Genomic DNA, 22,629 nt, shown 5'->3' with positions numbered 1-22,629 from the left:
ACATTCACTCACCTTGCGGGTGGCACTAGATGGCTCCCTGAGCAGCAAATTTACACTGCTTAGCAAGTCAACCAGAATCAGGACCTATGATTTGTTCTATTTGACTGTAGGAAGAGCGCCAAGCCATCGTGTGAGTCATGAAAAAATTGCAACCCCATCTTTACGGACAATAGGTCACTGTAGTAATGGCTCATTAGTTCCTTGGGTGGTTACAATAATCTTAAAGTGTAAATGGGAGATTGCTGATACAGAGTTTGTCATCGCAAGGTTTTAACCTTATTGTTTCCTATAAAAAGGAGAGAACATTCCAAATGCGAATGGGCTGATACGACGGAACAAAGAGATCTCCAAGCCATCCACACCACCCATCCGATTAAGTCGTCTTGGACCCAATTCTGGGCCAATTTCTTTTGGCTCGATATAAGAATGGGGAAGTATGTGATGACTTTTGAACCGTGGAGGAGAGAATCTGTTGGTTTACTAACCTGTTTGTTCTAAATCAGAAATATTTTATTCAATTTTGATAAAAAAACATACATCACATATAACTAAGACAAACATACAGTGCGAGATTAGTTTGTGCTACTAATATATACGTTTTATCTATGTGTGTAGCACAAAAATCAAGTAGAATGAACCGTGCTAGGCGAAGAATTGTACATTAGAATTCAAGAAGATATGGGTAAGAAAATTATATTACCACTTTAATAAGTTAGAGATGTCCCTGTGATCTGGTAAGTCTGAAATTGGATATTATGTATCACACAAAAGTATATTGCAACAAATTATATTGTAACTTAAATCCTATTTGTGGAAAGTAAGAGTGGATAGTACAAGTAAGAAAAGATAAGGCTATCAGGGCAGATTACCTGCTGTGCTGCATCATATAGAATTACATTGGATACAGCATGAGTTTCTTCTGCTTACCAAAAAACCTTATATTTTTAAATATAGAAAACAGAGCAGAAAAAGGATTGGAGAATTTTAAAGGGGAGCTTGTACAGGACTAGCCACTAACACTTACTGGTTCCTCTCATGTATGTAACAGCGGAGAGGGAGGTTCAGTGTCTAAGCTCCGTGTCTCAGAATCCTGACAGCTCTTAAGTAGTTACTGCTGTCGGCATCTAGCCCTTTGTTAACCCGCCGATGAGTGAACTCTGAATAAGTATCAGAAAAGGAAAGATTGAGAAAGTCCACAGAATATGTGGATTCTAATGTTTATAGATTGGTTAGTGTGTACAGAACACAGAATTGGTACAATATAAGTCTGGTTGGATTGTATTTTAAATATATAGCCACAAAGTTTCCCTATAGAGAATACAAGCTCAGGTTACTGGTTTTTTATGCATTACTGTTGCCCATTCCGTGAATTCACACACAAAAGTATCTACTCAAATTATTAAATTTTCATACTTAAACAATGCATATATAGCAGCAAATTTACCAAATCGGACTGGATCGCCCGTATATGGATTAAGGCAATAATCAACATGTATAGAGAAGCACAAAAAACTACATATTTTTTGCAGATTGGTCAGTGTGTATGAAACACGGAATTGATACAATCTAAGATTGATAGGTTTGTATTCAAATATATATCAACACTAGTCTTGCGCTTAAAATCTGTAAATTTACAAATTATAGAACAATAGTCAATCTATACAGAAAGACAGGAGTATGAGATTTATAGGTTAGTCAGTGTATATGAAATACAGAGTTGGTACAGTATAGGTCAGGTTTTAGATTGTATTTTAATATATATCGACATTGGTCCTGCACTTAAACTGCTATCCATAAATATACATAGTCAATCTGTACAGAGAGGCAGGAGCATGAGATTTGTACATTGGTCAGTGTGTATGAAACACAGAATTGATACAATATAAGTCTGGTTTAGATTGTATTTAAATGTCTACTGACATTAGTCCTGCGCTTGAACTGCTGAGATTGTTCAACTAAATATGGACATTAAGCAACCCATCAATATAAAGTAACGTTATGTGTGCAGACTATAACAATAGTAGTACTATCTGTTCTCAGCTATATCAACACCATCGCCATCCAATATATTGTACAGTCTGTATGCAATTAGTTAAAAAAAAAAAAAAAATTACATAAACCTTTTAAGAGATAGTAGTAAAAGGTAGATTGCTATATGAATAAAGCGATATTTTACATTACCACTTCCCTGAGCTGAAATATGCCGTGTATAGGTCCTGGAGCGTTCTCAGCTTTTTGCAAGGTAGAAGGCTGTATCTGGATTTATTCTGTGGACGGTACTGCTGCTTGCAGTGTCAGCTTCGTTTTGGAGCAATCTCAGGCTGCTGGGGGGAGAGGATGTATGTTTTTTTATCAAAATTGAATAAAATATTTTAAACATTGTATAGATTTAGTAAGTAGTGCCCCAGCAAAAAAGAGTTTCTTTTCTCTTTTCTTTTTGAATATTTAATTAAAACTCTATGGGAGCACCGCCAGACATGTTATTTAGTTTATAAAATAATCCTGTATAACATGGTTAGGGTCTCCATAAATTAATAGGATATACCCTTATTTTTCCAAAAATTCTGGCTGAATGAAATTGTTTTAGCCTGTGCATAGTAACAATCCCCCCCTTTTTTTGCACTACTTTACTGGGCTCTTTCCCAGTCTTCGGTTACTAAGCACGGCATACTGTACCAGCAATATATATCTAACAAACCCTCGTCATATATAACCGTACAGTGTGGTTTTTGATTCAACTTTATTATGTCTACCTTCAGTCTCAAAAATGAGCTATTAATAAGAAAAAGACACAAGGAGGACGTTAACGACATCTTTCCCAGTCATACGCCAGATACATCACTGGCAGGGAATTGGGAAGAGGAACTCAGAAAACTAAAACTTACACTACAGAGACAAATTAGAGTAAGTTGGGACCAAACCACTTTAGAAAATTATGCCAAACAAAAAATCTCGCCAAGAGGTCTAAGACCAAAAGTCTTCCCTTCCTTCGAACTAGCATCACCAGGTCTGAAGGAAGAGTGGGAAAATAGTCTCAACAAATGTTCACAAGAACTAATCAATATTCTCATAAAGCATGATCTACTGATACTTGACACAGTTGAGAAAGAGATTGAAGTGAGCAGACAAAGATTGGAAGAATGGGAAACAAACACACAATTCCAACTGAATTTTGATAAATGCAAAAAAGATCTAGAACAGTATGAACAAAATATTATTGACAGGAAGAAAAACAAATTTATTCGTGACAAAAGGGATTTTTCCACTAACACTGTCTTCAGATGGTCCACTAATAAATGGAAAGATACTAAAAAGACTGGTACATATAGGTACAGCTCATCGGAACTGGACTCATCTGACTCAGAAAGTCAACATCCTTCATACCAAGGACCTCATATTCCAGAACAACAGTCAAGAGACCCCCAAACTTCGGATGTTCATTTTTTAGAAGAACGTCGGGGGAGAAGAGACTATATGGGAAGAGGTGGATATCTATATCAAAGAGGAAGACAAGGAGAAGTAAGAAGAAGAGGAAGGAGACAAATGCTGTGGGAAGAATCACCTCCAATACGACAGTCCCAGAGACAACAGAGAGTGATCAACTACAGATTGTGAATTTGTCAACTCTAATACTCACAAAAGAACAAGAGGCAGTACTTCAGAAAGGACTTTTCTTTTCACCTCAAAAACATTTTGATAGATTTGATTGGGAGAAGGACTTGAACCTCTTCTGTAGGAAACTGCTACTAATGAAGTTTCATGCATTAAAAGAAAATCATTCTTCAACTCCGGAAACACCAAATACAGATGAACTTGAGACTCTCACAGAGGAGGATTCTGAGGCACTTGAGATTCTAGAAGAACTATGGGATCCCAGAGAAAATTCCAACAATGTCAATACTCCAATTAGACCACAGTGCAAAAAAAGATCAACTTTCTTTCCTCAAGAACAAATATGCCCAGTAGTAGGAGTCTTTAAAAATCTAGTTTCTGGAGAGCTGGACAAACTATATCTGAAGCAACATGATCAACCAGTACTAGATGACAACCTCACAAAATCTGAAAGAAAAGCTCTACAAGAGATTAAAGACTGGAAAGGAATAATTATTAAACCTTCCGATAAAGGAGGAAATATTGTCATATGGCCACAAGAAATGTATGAAAAGGAAGCCATGAGACAATTAGGGGATAAGAACTGCTATAAACTCCTCTTCTCCAACCCTACTCAGGACTTCACCGAGATTTATAATAGAATGATACAGACAGCATTCCACGATAACGTCATTACCAAACAAGAGCTTACATTTCTAGAAGTGACAGATCCCAAGGTACCTACCCTTTACCTACTACCCAAAATTCATAAGAATTCGAGCCAACCACCTGGGAGGCCAATTGTTTCAGGTATAGGAGGTTTATCTGAACAAGCAAGCAAGTTTGTGGATCAACACCTGAGGAGACATGTAACGAGCTTACCATCATATTTGCAAGACACCCCGGATGTTCTGAGAAAAATTAGTGGGATCAAGATTGAGAAAAACCATTTTCTAGTCTCTCTGGATGTGGAATCCCTTTACACCAGCATTAACCACTCAAAGGGGATAGGAGCGGTAAAATACTTCCTGCAAATGGAAGGGATGGGAGACCTACAAGTCTTCCTCTTGAAGCTTTTGAATTTTGTCCTTCAAAAAAACTATTTTACTTTTGCAGACAAATTCTATATACAAACGCGCGGGACCGCGATGGGTTCTACATGTGCACCAACCTATGCTAACATCTATTTAGGTTGGTGGGAACGAGAATTTGTGTTTGACTAGACTAATGAAGATCTGAGCCAATATGTCACTTTATGGCTTAGATATATAGATGACATTCTGCTTATTTGGAATGGCACAGAGGAACAACTCAAGAATTTCATAGCAAGACTAAATACTAATGACTTAAATCTTAGATTGACCTCAGAAATAAGCAAGACATCGGTCAATTTCTTAGATTTAAAAATCTCCAAGGAAGAAGATGGCACCCTCTCCACAGATTTGTGTAGAAAAAGCACAGCCACCAACAGCATTTTACATAGCTCAAGTTCTCATTTCCCTCCCACAATACAAAATATTCCCAAGGGAGAATTCCTCAGATTGAGGAGAAACTGTTCATCGACTCCAGTCTTCAAACAAAAATGTAAAGAATTAACAGAACGTCTCAGAAACAGAGGCTACAGTCACAGAAGCATCAAGAGAGCCATACATCATACCTTGATGCTGGACAGAGAGAAACTAATTTTTCCAGAAAACATACAAAATGACAAGAAAAACATGACCACATTAAGATTTGTAGGGAATTTCTGTCAAGAGTGGCGACAGATTTCACAGATTATACAGGACAAATGGTCGATAATTCTGAGTGATAAAGACCTAGGATCCAGACTGGACTCAAGAATACCAATGAGCTGGAGGAGATCAAATAATCTGAGAGACAATCTAGTCGCTAGTCACTATGATAGAAAAGGTCGACATGAACAAAGCACGAAAGGCTCATATCCATGTGGCGGCTGTAAGGCGTGTTTACACATGCCCAAACAAACATCAATACTAGACCGCTACAACAGAGAAATAAAAATGAAAGACTATGTAAATTGCAACACACAGGGTGTCATCTACTGCCTACAATGTGAATGTGGACAACGATATGTGGGCATGACTTCAAGACCCCTGAAGAACAGGATACTTGAACATTTGGGCAATATTCGTAATGCCAGTCAGGATATCTCAAAAATGAAAAAATTGACTTCAGTGGCAAGACATTTCCATATAAAACATCATGGAAAACAACATACCATCAGATTTGTAGGATTGGAGAGAATACGACTCGGAATAAGAGGAGGAGACCTCAACAAAGAACTACTGAAACGTGAAAGTTGGTGGATTTTTCGTTTGGGCACCCTTGTCCCAGAGGGTCTTAATGAATATATAAGTTATAGTCCATTTTTAACTTAAAATCCAACTCTCCTCAACCCTTTTTTTTCTTCTTCTCTTCTTTTTTTCTTTTTTTCTCTCCTTCTTCTCTTCCTCCTTCTCTCCCCCCCTTTTTCCACCCCTGTTTTACATTTTCTTTCTCTAAAAGTATCAGATATACTCTCAGAACAAACAACCCCTGGATTTCAGGGACATATCTCTCATAACTGTTTTCAACCATTATGTGCTTTATCCTCTAAAAATCTTCACTCTCCCTCTAAAAATCTTCATTAAACTGTGCATCAATCCCAAAACCCAGCATAATTAAATTTAACTGAATTTAATTTAATTCATTTTATGTTTTTACTATTATTAAAAATTATCCAAAAATAGATCGATCTACTAATAAATTTTCCAACATAATTAATCATATGCATTTATTATTTATTTCATTTAATATATTACCCGATTATTCTAAAAATTCTTCATATATATAGAGATCTTTGTATATATTCTCTATCATTACAAATTTTTTCTATTTCACTTTAATTATTTCTTTCCCATTTTTTCTGAGTTCTTTTTAATATTTTAATATATTGTTCTTTCAAATTATTATAGGTTATGACCCACAATATACTAACATTTAAATAGAAAGAAATTTATTATACTACACTCCTTGCTATCCCAAGAAATGTATTTGGTTATTGGGATAAGCGTCTAAATAATTAAGTATTCACAATGATTCAATTAACACCTCAATTATCTTTAATTAATATAGAGGAGTGTCTATAAATACAAATCTCTCCCACCAAGAGAGTCACCGTGAACAAGCCTTCAGGGCGAAACGATATCGTCGGTTTAAAGGGTATGCACTGTGCGCACAGTGCAAACCCATGAGATGAACATCCCTGCAAGTCTCCAAGATTGCATCCCCATTACAGGATACACGGACTCCAAATTGTTTGCCTAGAACTGCACAGTATCTATAGTGCACTATTGGGATTTTCGTTTAGACACTGTCTTCTACTACCTCACTGGCTGCAAGCGCTCCAAAACGCTGTTAATGTGAGCGGCAGCATTACCCACGGATACAGCCTTCCTCTCCCCCCAGCAGCCTGAGATTGCTCCAAAACGAAGCTGACACTGCAAGCAGCAGTACCGTCCACAGAATAAATCCAGATACAGCCTTCTACCTTGCAAAAAGCTGAGAATGCTCCAGGACCTATACACGGCATATTTCAGCTCAGGGAAGTGGTAATGTAAAATATCGCTTTATTCATATAGCAATCTACCTTTTACTACTATCTCTTAAAAGGTTTATGTAATTTTTTTTTGAACTAATTGCATACAGACTGTACAATATATTGGATGGCGATGGTGTTGATATAGCTGAGAACAGATAGTACTACTATTGTTATAGTCTGCACACATAACGTTACTTTATATTGATGGGTTGCTTAATGTCCATATTTAGTTGAACAATCTCAGCAGTTCAAGCGCAGGACTAATGTCAGTAGACATTTAAATACAATCTAAACCAGACTTATATTGTATCAATTCTGTGTTTCATACACACTGACCAATGTACAAATCTCATGCTCCTGCCTCTCTGTACAGATTGACTATGTATATTTATGGATAGCAGTTTAAGTGCAGGACCAATGTCGATATATATTAAAATACAATCTAAAACCTGACCTATACTGTACCAACTCTGTATTTCATATACACTGACTAACCTATAAATCTCATACTCCTGTCTTTCTGTATAGATTGACTATTGTTCTATAATTTGTAAATTTACAGATTTTAAGCGCAAGACTAGTGTTGATATATATTTGAATACAAACCTATCAATCTTAGATTGTATCAATTCCGTGTTTCATACACACTGACCAATCTGCAAAAAATATGTAGTTTTTTGTGCTTCTCTATACATGTTGATTATTGCCTTAATCCATATACGGGCGATCCAGTCCGATTTGGTAAATTTGCTGCTATATATGCATTGTTTAAGTATGAAAATTTAATAATTTGAGTAGATACTTTTGTGTGTTAATTCACGGAATGGGCAACAGTAATGCATAAAAAAACAGTAACCTGAGCTTGTATTCTCTATAGGGAAACTTTGTGGCTATATATTTAAAATACAATCCAACCAGACTTATATTGTACCAATTCTGTGTTCTGTACACACTAACCAATCTATAAACATTAGAATCCACATATTCTGTGGACTTTCTCAATCTTTCCTTTTCTGATACTTATTCAGAGTTCACTCATCGGCGGGTTAACAAAGGGCTAGATGCCGACAGCAGTAACTCCTTAAGAGCTGTCAGGATTCTGAGACACGGAGCTTAGACACTGAACCTCCCTCTCCGCTGTTACATACATGAGAGGAACCAGTAAGTGTTAGTGGCTAGTCCTGTACAAGCTCCCCTTTAATATTCTCCAATCCTTTTTCTGCTCTGTTTTCTATATTTAAAAATATAAGGTTTTTTGGTAAGCAGAAGAAACTCATGCTGTATCCAATGTAATTCTATATGATGCAGCACAGCAGGTAATCTGCCCTGATAGCCTTATCTTTTCTTACTTGTACTATCCACTCTTACTTTCCACAAATAGGATTTAAGTTACAATATAATTTGTTGCAATATACTTTTGTGTGATACATAATATCCAATTTCAGACTTACCAGATCACAGGGACATCTCTAACTTATTAAAGTGGTAATACAATTTTCTTACCCATATCTTCTTGAATTCTAATGTACAATTCTTCGCCTAGCACGGTTCATTCTACTTGATTTTTGTGCTACACACATAGATAAAACGTATATATTAGTAGCACAAACTAATCTCGCACTGTATGTTTGTCTTAGTTATATGTGATGTATGTTTTTTTATCAAAATTGAATAAAATATTTTAAACATTGTATAGATTTAGTAAGTAGTGCCCCAGCAAAAAAGAGTTTCTTTTCTCTTTTCTTTTTGAATATTTAATTAAAACTCTATGGGAGCACCGCCAGACATGTTATTTAGTTTATAAAATAATCCTGTATAACATGGTTAGGGTCTCCATAAATTAATAGGATATACCCTTATTTTTCCAAAAATTCTGGCTGAATGAAATTGTTTTAGCCTGTGCATAGTAACAATCCCCCCCTTTTTTTGTTCTAAATCAGAGCCAGGTGGTTTGGGGTGGTCTCCACTATGGGGCTTTCTGTCTCCCCAGAAGTTACTCCTAGTACGAGAACATCTTCCATCAAGCTCCTCTGGGATATCCTGTTTTGCTGGCCCTGGTTTGTGAAATGAACATGAGTTTTAGTCATGTTCCAGTATGGTTTAAAAAGGGGGAAAAGGGGTTGATTGAGGGCCTTGTTGGGGAAATGGATTGGCCAGATGGCCAAGACCCTGACGATTTTGCTGGAGTTATTTACAGAAGATTTTGAGGGGACTGTAATAAACTGGGTGCACAGGTTTTCTCCCTTAAGCGCACCGGTAGGATAAATGGCTTCTAAAAATTCTTAATCCGTGGATGTCCATGTGTTAGTGAATTTGGATTTTAAGCTTCACTTGGGACGTGCCTAATGTGTGACCACTCGGTTTTTAATAAAGTCAACTTTCACTTAAATACAGTATAGTGAATACTATTACTAATGAAAGCATTACTTTTTTTATGGTATAAACAATTTTTGAAAAAGTGTTGCTAGTGTGTCCTGTCCAATCATTGGTTCAGCCTTATCCAGTTTTCTTACACATGAATCAGCCGGAGCCATGTACTTTTTTAATAACAAATAAGGAAAAACAACGGCTCTATCAATGTATCTGTTAATCGCATTCTATGGGTGACAATTAATGAGATGCGAAAATTGATTTGATTCGCACGTTTTTCCGAAATTGCATGTTTACTGAGATGCGTAAAACGGCAAAAAAATGCGGATTTTGCCGCGAAATCGCACATTCTGAAGGTGCGATTTTTAGTACTGCCGGAACTCGCATCCAGATGTTTTCCCATTATAAAGTATACAAATCACATATTTAATGAGATGCGAAAATGGGAAAATGTTACTAAGAATCGCCACACATGCAGACCTGGTTCTGACAGGCGAATTTGCCAGAACCATGCACAGATCATTGAGATCTGTGCATGGTCCTGTATTAAAAAATGCCCCTCCTGAGCATAACCAGGCTCATTGAGCCGGACCTGGTTTCAAAATACGGGGGAACACCAGATTTTTTGTCCCCAATATTTTTCGAACCAGATCCGGCTCAATGAGCTGGGGGCTGGTTATACTCAGGAGGGGGGACCTCACGCCATTTTTTTTCCTTTTTCTAAAATTTGCACATTTCCTCAAATTCACACTTTTTTGCCCGGAACACGCAGCTCAATGAATATGCGAAATCGCAGCAAAAAATGCAATTTTAAAAAGTGCGATAATGGGCGATTTTGGAAAGTGACTAAACCTCTCATCCCAATAAATGTCACCCTATATTTTATCTATTGCATCCTGGAGAATTATAGACCAAAGCTGATTGGTTTGCTATTGGCAACTAGAAGCTTTAGTGAAGTTACCGCAGTGAGTTTGTGGCTGGAGAGATACAGGGGGCACACAGCTGATGTAACACAGGGGGCACCAGCCGCAAACCCCCTGGGGTAAAATTACTAATGCTTCTAAAAAATGAAAAGATGTGAAGTTGCCCATAACAACCACTATTACATCATCATTAGTCTGTATTGCTATAGCTTCATATTATGCTGGGAACATCCACTATTCGTATATCGAACATCAATCCTTAACTCTTGACCTTGAAAGGTGTTATGTTGAGTCCAATGGATTTATGGATAACCATGCTTGGGCACAGGTGACTTAATGAATAGTTCAGTCAATTTGATTTACCCACCATGGATATCCTGAAAACTTGGACTGTTGGGTGCCTTGAGGACAGATTTTGAGACCCTCTGGTAGAGTCTCTTTTACTCATTAAATGCAGTAAACAGATGATAATCTCATTTGTGTAATCTACTTGTTACACATTTGCCTGCAAGTTGTACTTACAGGGTACAGGATACTAGACGTCTCCAAGATATAGGTGGAGCGCCTGTCAGCCAGCCTAAGGAATCACCAGATCTCCATAGCTTGTGCAGGCTGGTGGACCAGAGCTCCATCTGACTGGTTGGCGACGGATAGCGGATTCCCTGCCTGTCTCCACTTCAGGGAGACTGGCAGGGTGAGTGGGGGCTGTGGGGGGCTACACGGGAGATGGGGGAGCAGCGGGAAGGCAGGAAGGCAGGAGGGGCTCCAAAAGAACGGGGCATACGAGCGTCTCATGCGCGATCCCTCTTCTTTCGGATGGCGCACAGTGGCAATTTGTTTTTCTATCTCCACTGAGAGCTGCTCCATCTGTAGTTTACACGTAAACAAGAGAAGATTGTTCAAAGGGCAGTACGGATGGTGTAGTGGTTAGCATTATTTGCCTCACCGCACTGAGGTCATGGGTTTGGGTTCCACCATGGCCCTAACTGTGTAGTGTTTGTATATTCTCCTGGTATTTCCTTGGGTTTCCTCTGGTTTCCACCAACACTCCAACTCACCACTGTTGGGGCGTGCCCAGCTGCTCCTTGAGCTGCTGGCATTGCCCCATGCCCCTCTGTCTGCAGTAATATATGCTGTGCGCATACCAGCCCAGGGAGGGCTCCTCCGGGACGTTCCTGCGATAAGCGGGACAGTTGGGAGGTATGGCAACATCCCATATGAATTGAACTCTCATCTTAATAAATTTCCCCTATGTTTAAGTCTAATATAAAATATATTTTTTGAAGTTTATACTTTTCATCTCCAATAGTCACACTTGAAATACAGCACTTACAAAAGCTGTTTTTAAGTAATAGAACTTCCTTTTTAGGTGAAAATGAAGTACCATAGAACATTTTATTAACACCCTCTATAGTTTTATTTTACATTGCACAAATTGAAATGGTACCTTTTATAAACTGTAACTTTATTTAATTTCTGATAATTATCATCATTATTATTATTACAGGTTGAGTATCCCTTACCAAAATATATTTTATCCAAATTATTCAGAAAAACCATAGTTTCCAGAAAGTTTTTATGCTAAAAGCATTACTGGGGACGTCTCTAACTGGCACTACTGGGGATAACTTCAACTGACAGTACTTGGGACAGGATATGTAACTGGCACTACTGGTTACATGATATGTAACAGACATTACTGAGTACATCTGTAACTGTCACTACTGGGGATATGATATGTAACTGGCACTACTGGGGACATGATATGTAACAGGCACTACTGAGGACATCTGTAACTGGCACTACTGGGGACATGATATGTAACAGGCACTACTGATGACATCTGTAACTGGCACTATTTGTGGCATGATATGTAACTGGCACTACTGGGGACATGATATGTAACTGACACTACTGGGGACATCTGAAAATGACACTACTGGGGACATCTGCAACTGGCACTACTGGGGACATGATATGTAACTGGACCTACTGGGGACATGATATGTAACTGGCACTACTGAGAACATGATATCATGATATGTAACTGGCACTACTGGAGGTATCTGTAACTAGCACTACTGGGGACATGATATGTAACTGGTACTACTGGGGACATCTGTAAATAGCACTACTGGGGACATGGTATGTAACTGACACTAATGGGGACATGATATGTAACTGGCACTTCTCGCGTACATAATATGTAACTGGCACTACTGGGGACATGATATGTAACTAGCACTACTGGGGATATCTTTAACTGGCACTACTGTGGACATAATATGTAACTGCCACTACTGGTGACATTTGTAACTGGCCCTTCTGGGGACATGATATGTAACTTGAACTACTAAGGACATGATAGGTAACTAGACATCTGTAACTAACACTACTAGGGACATGATACTGGGGACTACGGGTGTGGTATAGGGGTCCAACAGTCGGGATCCCGACAGTCATTAGCCCGATGTTGGGATGCCGACTGGCCAGACTCAGACAGCATGGCGAGCACAACAAAGCACCTTGTGGGCTCGCTGCGCTCGCCATGCTGCCGGCATGGTGGCTCGCTGCGCTCGCCACCTATTCAATTCTCCCTCTATGGGGGTCGTGGACCCCCATGAGGGAAAATAGCAGGTGGCCGTCGGGTACCCGTCTGTTGGTGTTTTAACAGTCGGGATACAGTCGGGATACAGACGTCGGGTAAATGCCATCGTCACCCGGGGACTACTGGTGACACCTGTAACAGCACTACTGAGGAAATTATATGTAACTGCCACCAAATATGTGCAAGGACCAGGGGCAAACGTAGGATTTGTAAGGGGGTTTCCAGTTATGCAAAGTGCTGATTTGGACAACCTTTTTGTTATGTTTTGAAACTTCTCCTCAACCAGACCTAGTGCAGTACATATGTGTGTGTGTATATTTTGCACACAGTGATGCCACTTACACCTTACGTCACACACCATAGTGCCCATTATACGTCACGTTACACACTGTAATGCCCATTACACATTATGCCACACAAGTGAAGCCCATTACACTTTATGAAATACATCTTGATGCCCTTTAAACATTATGCCACACAATGTGATGCCTATTACACATTTTGCAATACATCTTTATGCCCATTACACATTATGCCACACCATGATGCCTAATACACATTGTGTGTGTTGATTGGGGGGTGCAAATGTTGGCCCAGTAAGCGGTTGTCCTGCGAGGTGTGAGACTTGTTTTTTGGTTGCGAATAATTTGGAGCGCGAACACTCCGAGCGCTCGCACAGTGCTGCAAAGCCACCACCCAGCGCTTGTAGTCACCACCCATGTTTACGCCCCAGTTTCGCCTACTTTTGTGGCCACGCCCATACAACGCCCACATAATGCCTACTTTGCGTGAGTTCGTTTGCAATCGTATTTATGCTCGCAAGGTCGCGTGCGTGTACGGTTGAACAAACCTGCACATGCACATTGCGGACGGTACGCAAGCATAATAACCCAAAATCGGTGCAATTTCGTGCTGGACCAAGTAAATCAGAATAAGGGCCATTATGCCACACATCATGATACCCATTACATATTATACCACACATCGTAATGCATATTATGCCCAATAAGTGCTGTTTAGCTACTGTACATCAGGATTCGCTGAATCTTTTGGGAGCACCACCAACCTAGTACCCCATAATATTCTTCTTGTTAAAAGGTCGCATGTTGGTCTACCACTAAAATCCCTTATTTCAATTTTCTTTCCTCACAACCTGCCTGTGACACTTCACCCAGTTATTTTTAATAGCTACTGTACATGTCAATTGCTAGGGGCTTCATGCTCGATGCCATGGAGGATTGCATGCTCATAGCGGAGGGCTCAGGATCCAGGCAGGGATACTGGGACTGGGATCTGGTGTCGGCCTGCCCTGTGGAGAACAGGGAGTAGGATGGTCCTGCTAGGACAGGGGCTCCTCAGATGACAGGGCTAGTACTTGGCGGCGGTGGAGCCTAGGGCTCAGGGGACTGGGACAGCCTGGTGACCAGCCTGGTGTGCTGTCAGCGGCCATCCAGGCTGCCCTGTGATGGAGAACAGGCAGCATGAACAGGGAGTAGGAGGAACTGTATTCACATACCCTGGGGTGCTGCCTCACCTCCCACTTCCAGAACCTGGATCTAAACTAACTAAGCAGCACCCAGAGGCAGCAGCTGAAGATCTGCCCCCATCATTGAAGCAGCTGCCTGTCAATCCCAGACTGGCCACCTGCCTGGCTCAGCAGCAGTAGCGCCACATCAGCCGCGACAAGCAGCCGAAGAGGGAAGGTGAGCAAGGGAAAGATGGTGGAGGAGATGCAGCCCACAAATACTGTAGAGACGAAGGCAGAGCTATCTCCGTCTCATAAAACAAATCCTGGTCCATCAGGGGAGGTTCTGGGTACTCGGAAATCCCCCTGCGTGTGCCTGGCACTAGTGATAACATGATATGTAACTGGCACTTCTAAGGACATGATATGTAACTAGACATCTGTAACTAACACTACTGGGGACATGATATGCTACTGGCACTAAATATGTGTAAGGACATGATTGCTTGGCATTCACATTCAGTACCTGAGATAGTACACAAACTCTGTTTCATGTTTTAATACCATGTTTCATTCACAAATAAAATATATATGTGTATTTCATGTGTTTGATGTATTTATACAACCTAAATGCATTTTCTGTTCACAAATGGGTCTCGTCCTCTATAAAAACATTCTGAAATACGATATAATCTGTTATCCAAAATCTTTCTGGTCCCGAGTATTTTGGATAAGGGACATTCAATCTGTATTTTTATTATAATTTTATTATATTTTTGTGTGCAGATTTATACTGATTGAAACTGCAGATATCAATGATAAGATGCAGAAAATAAATTTGGAGAAATGTTGGCATAATATGGATCCATACTCTCTGTCCTCAACAGGTATCATATTTTGGATGATCATACGATAATTTTGCTTTATACTGTAGCTTTAACATTTACTTATCCCAAATTATGTGTCGATTAAGCTTCGATAGCCTTTCTGTCTATTTATCATCCTCTGACCCTAAGACATGACATCATTATATCTTCTCCAGATTGTACACTGCTTGTATGATGACTCTTTTCACCTCTTGGTTCCTCAGGCTGTATATAAGTGGATTCAGCATTGGAGTCACCATGGAGTAGAAGATGGAAGCGACCTTGATGTGTTTCCCAAAGATATGGGAAGGAGGGTGTATATATGCAGTGAAAACTGACACATAGTATATGGTGGCGCAGGTGAGGTGTGAAGAACATGTACTGAATGCTTTCCGTCTTCCTTCTGCAGACTTCAGCTGAAAAATGGAGGAAAAGATGAAGATGTAGGAGATCAGGATGGCTATCAATGAACCTAGGCTAATATCAACGATTATGAATAGGGTTACAACGTCACAGGTGAAAGTGTCTGAGCAGGACAGTTGAAGAAGTGGGGTGACGTCACAGAAGAAGTGGTCTATAAGGTTTGAGCCACAGAATTGGAGGCTGAAGATACAGCTGGTTGGTATTGATGACTGTAAGAAGCCAATGATGAACGATAGGACAACTAGATACCAACATTTTTTCTTGGTCATTATTGAGACATAATGGAGAGGGTGGCAGATGGCAACGTACCGGTCATATGCCATGTTTGCTAGAAGTAAAATTTCTGTAACTGCCAGTCCCCCAAAGAAGAAGAACTGAAGGGCACACCCAACAAAGGAGATGGCCTTCCTTGTGGAAATAAGGTCTGATAGCATCTTAGGAGCTGTAACTGAGGAGTAGAATACATCCACCAGTGAGAGGTAGCTCAGGAAGAAGTACATTGGTGTATGGAAGTTAGATGAGATACGGACGATGGCCACCAGGCCGATGTTCCCCACTACAGTCACCATGTAGACATGTAAGAAGAGTATGAAGAGGAACTTGGCAAGCGTCGTATTGTCAGTGAGTCCAGAGAAGACAAACACTCTCACTTGTGTACTGTTCATTACCTCCATTAACGTCTCTCTATGTGGTGATGAAGGAAACATTAATAAAACAATATAAAGTAAGTTGTAAAAGTGGCAATGTCATACCACTCTACAATGACATATAATGTAACTGGGAGTGTTCAAGCACAGGAACCAAACTACATTGTAGAGGTAGATCTATAAAACTTTCTGAAGAGGGCAAGTGGAAACATTGCCATAGCAACTAACCAGCTTCTACCTACCTGATTTGTTGCACTGTTCATTTCTTCTCTTTAGAAGGTTTGATAAATCTCCCACTTTCTGAGAGTGTAAATCCATAGTGATTTTTTCCTTAGACTTGTATTGCATTCTATTCAAGTAACCAGAATATGAACGGTAAGTAGTTATAGATGAATTGTGGAGTTTAGCTATAGTAAAAAGTGGTCTGCGCTTGGATGAAGAGTCCTACTCCTACATAGACTTGTAAAGACTTGTACTTAGCCATTTGTAGCTGTGGAACACTGAGCGTTGTATCTCGATGTCCAGTAGATGGATTTGAGTGTACAATAAAAAAATGTTTTGTGGAAGAGATACTCGCAAAGCATTTCACACAGTGAACTCAGTTCAGGTGCACTGGTGTCTGTTTGGGGCGTCTGTATGAGTGGTTAAGCCTGCAGCAATCAAAAACAGGGATTGTCAGTCCCTATATAGCAAAGAAAAAAGTGGGGGGAGATTGCGCAATTGAGGACAGAACAAGGATTTGTAAAAATGTAATAATAACAATTTATTTAAACATTTGATAATTTAAAAAGTGGTGCAATTGCATCAAAAGGTAAAAATGCGAATAATTGAAAGAGCTGAGTCCAGTGGTAGATAATATCACCTTGATCTCTGGCAAGTAGAGATGGGAGAAGGGGACGGTGGAATTGTCCTCCAGACCCTGAGATGGGAATTCCTTTACAGAGTGTCCTCCAAATCTGGACTGTGATGGTATAAGTCCTTGATTAGGATTCTCTGTATTGTAAGATTTCCACTCGAGACCATGTGAGGGTACCTTAGATAGGTGGCATTCCTTCAGATGTTGGTACCTTAAACAGTGGTTTGGTGGGTAGGTAACCCGGTCTGGTTCTCCAATAGTTAGATATAATTTTGTAGGTTTCTTTTGTCAGGTGGTGTCTGGAGCAACAGCAATGAAGAGTGAGGGTGGCTGGGTAGCCTGTGCCAACACGTTTCACTGCTTAGGAGCAGCTTTTTCAAGGTAGCCGGCTATTGGAGAACCAGACCGGGATACCTACCCACCAAACCACTGTTTAAGGTACCAACATCTGAAGGAATGCCACCTATCTAAGGTACCCTCACATGGTCTCGAGTGGAAATCTTACAATACAGAGAATCCTAATCCAGGACTTATACCCTCACAGTCCAGATTTGGAGGACACTCTGTAAAGGAATTCCCATCTCAGGGTCTGGAGGACAATTCCACCGTCCCCTTCTCCCATCTCTACTTGCCAGAGATCAAGGTTATATTATCTACCACTGGACTCAGCTCTTTCAATTATTCGCATTTTTACCTTTTGAAGCAATTGCACCACTTTTTAAATTATCAAATGTTTAAATAAATTGTTATTATTACATTTTTACAAATCCTTGTTCTGTCCTCAATTGCGCAATCTCCCCCCACTTTTTTTCAGTTCAGGTGCAGTCATGTTTGGTTACTCTGATGACCTGTCTCCATAGTCTCAGAAGCTACTGTAGGCACCTCCACCCAAACTTTGACTTTTGCAGTAAGCTATGCCATGACCTGTATTGGACCCTAAACTGCATTCTAATGCTGAGCGTGCGTCTTTCAAACAACACCATTATATGAGCCAGTTTACAAAAGTAAAATGACAAGAACATATGATAATGCATAAAGTTAAAAATAATACAGTAAAAATAATAATAATAATAATAATAATAATAATAATTATTATTATTATTATTAAAAAGATTTGTTCCTAAGCAGGATCTAAACCCCAGATGCTGTGCATGTGAAGCAGTCAGCTTAGACACTGGGCACACAGTCTGTTGTAAAGTCAGACACATCCAGTGGCTGATCCAGAGGTGGAGCTGCAGCACAGTCCGAAATTCTAATAGGGGAGCAACACCAACTGCCAGTGAGTCAGATTAGAATGACAGTTGGTTGCAGTTGCTATGCCTCCCTTATTTGAAATTTGAACTGTGCTGCAACCCCCCCCCCCCTCATGATCTGCCACTGGTCACACCTGATGCCTGCAGAAACTAGAGTACATTACACTGTATATAGCGAGCTCAGCATGCGGCAGCATTGAATAAAAGAGAATGATGGGGGTGGGAGCAGTATAATATTGTGTCATTGCTACTGAGCATGAATAGAGTATTTAAGAGTCTTTAAAACACCAATGTTACGTTATGGCAAGGCATAGATGTGAAAGTTATAGTAATATAACACAGTATTAATAATAAATCCACTTCAAATTGACTCAAGTGCAGTCTCTATGATCAGGGGAGTAACCACAACTTTGTGGGCCCCATAGCAACATATTGATTGGGCCCCTGTCCTAGTGCTTCTTGAGAGACACCTCTCTGCAGTAGTCTCTGTATTCATTTTATGCTCCAAAACATTGCCCTAGTTCATTATCTGAGCAATCGTCGTGCCCTAGATAATATTATACCCCATTGTAGTTCCCTAGCTCATTTTAGGCATCATAATAGTGCCCTGGATAATATCATACCCCATTGTAGTTCCCTAGTTCATTTTATGAACTGTGGTAGTGCCCTAGTTTACATAATGTCACACTGTAGGGCTGCCAGTACACATTATTCTATACACATTATCATGAGTTCTCATTATGACATACAGTGTCGTCATATCATATTACACCACATTTGTGTGCCCCCTATTCATACTATGCCACATTAAAGTGTCTTCAAGCAGTGGCGTAGCGCCAAATTTTGCGCCCCCCCCACTGGATAATATCAGAGCCCCCCCTCCCAAAATTTAACTCTGCCTCCCTGCCGGTCTTACCCTGCCTCCCCGCCGCATCTGTATTCGGCCAGGAGTCGGGACCGCATATCTACTAATCTGCCTCCTGGTTCCTTATGAGTCAAATGTCCTTCACAAAATGGCGGCCTCCTTACAGCAGACCGTTTGTAAGGATGCTAGAAGAGGCCACCGCTGCCTCCTCTAGCATCTTAAAAAACTGTCTGCTCTAAGGAGGTCGCCATTTTGTGATGGACATTTTACTCATAAGGAGCCAGCAGGAGCGCCGGGACACAGATTAGTAGATCAGCGGCCCCGACTCCCAGCCGAATAAAGATGCGGCGGCGGGATAAGTAGCGTAACAATAGCCCCCGCAGTTTGCGGCTCTATTGTTAAGCCACTGCGGACTAGTCTAACTGCGGGCGGAAGGAAGCTGACACGGGCAGTGGGGAAGGCGGGCTGCTGCCAGGGGATGGCTGTTGCTAGGAGATGGATGCCGAGCACTCCGCTCCTAACAGAGCGCACAGTAAGGAGAGGGGTGGAGGGCAGTGGGCCGGTCCGGATGGCGTCGCGGGCCGCATCTGGTGCGCAGGCCAGAGTTTGCCCACCCCTGGTGTAGTGTGACAGACTCAGAAATAATTGTCTGTCACACTCAATCAGTGCGCCGGCTGCCGGGTGGGTGCCGGCACCCGGCGACCACGCAGCCCCAGCTCCCCCAAGCAGCAGCGGGGGCTGCCTTACATTATCTACGCCACTGTCTTCAAGTTCAAATTATGCCACACTATAGTGCCCCAGTTCTTATTAGGCAAAATTATCATACCCTCCACACTACAATGAGCAGATCAGATTAAGACACATCATAGTGCCCTCCAGTTCATATCATGCCCTTACTAATATAACAGCCGCTACACACTCCTCTCACTGACAATAAAGTATCACACAATTCAGGCTGGGCAATGGATCAGACCCGTAACAGACACATCTGGTAAATCGGTATGCAACTATATATCCTGGGACCAGGCCCCCTTAGCCTCTGGGCCCCACAGCAGAGGCCCCCTTGTACACAGTATAGTCATGCCCATGCCTAGGATTGTATTTAAGCCATGTAACACTGTTCCCTTGTATTTCAGCCACCAGTATTTTGTCTTATATTTCTGTAAATTGATAAAGCGATACCTGAGGTGGGAGATGAATGGTATGTGGGTCTCCCCGCTGTCTGTACATAGCTGTCTGACACCTGGGATTCACAGTACATCGCACTGCAGTGACGGAGGGGCCGTTATTATAGCTATCTCAGGGACCCCAGAGGACAATTATCTCCAGCCCCAGAGATAATGACACTAATCAGTATAAAATAGCAACAAACCAATTAGTGAATGTATTTACCTCTACACAAAGGATTACAGTTCCAGTGTCCGGAACATATTATGGATGATGGAATAAAATACACATCCGTATGTTATTATTATTGTTATAATTATTATTATGTTTATTTACATGGCACCTACAGGGATCTGCAGCGCCAACAAACTACATAAACAAAATAAGCGAAACAAGAAAACAGTACAAGACAATGTAGGACAAGTATATGGTCCAAATATGTCTTTATACAGCGTTGCTGTGGCGCAAACGCTCCGTTACTCTTGAGGTGAATCCGAGCTACGTGCACATGTGCCTGCCTCCCATTGATTGGCTGTATATTCTAATTGTGGTCCCACTTCAGGCTGTACCGGGACAAAGAATAAGCACTGAAATAAGTATCGGGGGGCGGGGGCAGAAACTGAGGTCTAGGAGCCATTGTAGGGAGTATGGAGTAGGAGATAGTCTAAGTAAGGGAGTGAGAAGCACATGGGGAAGAGAAGCCCTGCCCACGAGGAGCTTACATTCTAAAGAGGACAGGCAGGCTGACAGCAGTGACACAGATGGGTGACTCCGTGAGCGTGGAACAGAGGGATAGGATGAGAGATGGCTGGGTTTGGGGAAGAAGTGGGTCCTGAAAGCATTTAGTAAATTGACCCCCCATGTACTCAAGTTGTCTCCCAAAAGAAAAGGTAGCTTAATTGGTTTCTATAAAAACCTTACCTCAGGGGTGTCCACATAAGCTTAAAAAGGGGATGATATTGCCAGTGAAAGTATTACTTCCATTATCTTGTATAAACAATTTTTTAAAGCTTGCTAATGTGTCCTGTCAGTGGTGGCTCTTACCTCTGTGGGGAAGGGCTGCTGCAGTGTGGGGACCCCCTTCACTGCCGCTGCTGATGGACCCCACTGCCGGTGCCCGCTTGACCCCGTTGCAGGTCCTGACCCCCGTGGCGGTCACATGACCAGCACATGCTCAGTAGCTTTTTTGGTACTGCGCATGTGCAGGCCCCCAGACTCTATGGGCTGCTTCGGCAGCAGTCCATAGAAGAATATTCACGGCTCCGGGTCCCGGGTCCGGCGCATGCGCAGTATCGTCCTCTGTACTGCGGATGCGCAGAACCCATTTTTATGGGATTCTGCTGCAGCAGCCAATAGAGGCATCCCAGAGGGAGGGAATACCTGCCAATGGGACTGCCTTGGGTGACTGGCAGGTTGGACTTCCAATAGGAAGTTACTGCCAGTCACAGAGAAGCCAGTGCTGTCACCCCAGTCCTGAGGTGCTGCAGCCTATAGGTAAAAACCACCACTGGTCCTGTCCATTCATTGGTCCACGCTTATTCAGTTGTCATACACAAGAATCGGCCTGGATCATGCACTTTTTTTTAACACTTAAGGACAAATATAATGGCTCTTTCAATGTATCTTTAAAAAAAAACTAATTTCAAGGAGACACAGTGGCCGATGCAGACCTGCATTTTCAGTAATGCACATGTGCAGGTACCGGCTGTGAGCGCCTCTGCATATTTCGCCTGACAGGTGGGAGGCGTGCCGGGGTGGACCCCCGTTGTCTCATGGGCGTGCCAATAAAAATAGTGGACATGCCCAGGAAAACGCTGGGAGTCAATCCCAGCCGTCCCTTTGTGCAGGAAATCCTTACAGCCGCGGAGTGACTCCTGGGTCACGTGGCGGCTGCGAGTGCTGAGGAGAGGAGAAAAGATCATTCAATGGTAAGTAACCATCAAATCATTTTTCCTTAGTGCTGGTGCTAGTGAGCAGATGTGTGCGTTTGGCAG

The 22,629-nt window shown here is 41.3% G+C and overlaps 1 protein-coding gene across 1 annotated transcript; it reads right to left on the bottom strand.

Moving 5' to 3' along the window:
* Window positions 1-15,567: 15,567 nt before the first annotated feature.
* On the bottom strand, window positions 15,568-16,521 carry LOC146072892 (olfactory receptor 5A2-like). Its single transcript, XM_083180071.1, has one exon. The coding sequence runs from the start codon at window positions 16,519-16,521 to the stop codon at window positions 15,586-15,588; it is 936 nt and encodes a 311-aa protein (XP_083036197.1). The 3' UTR covers window positions 15,568-15,585.
* Between the last annotated feature and the right edge of the window lie 6,108 nt (window positions 16,522-22,629).

This window comes from Crinia signifera, chromosome 4 (genome assembly GCF_055691185.1).
Source record: "Crinia signifera chromosome 4, ASM5569118v1, whole genome shotgun sequence".
NCBI lineage: Eukaryota > Metazoa > Chordata > Amphibia > Anura > Myobatrachidae > Crinia > Crinia signifera.
The sequence above is the reverse complement of the archived record's forward strand: the minus strand, read 5'-3'. Positions and strand labels throughout refer to the sequence as shown.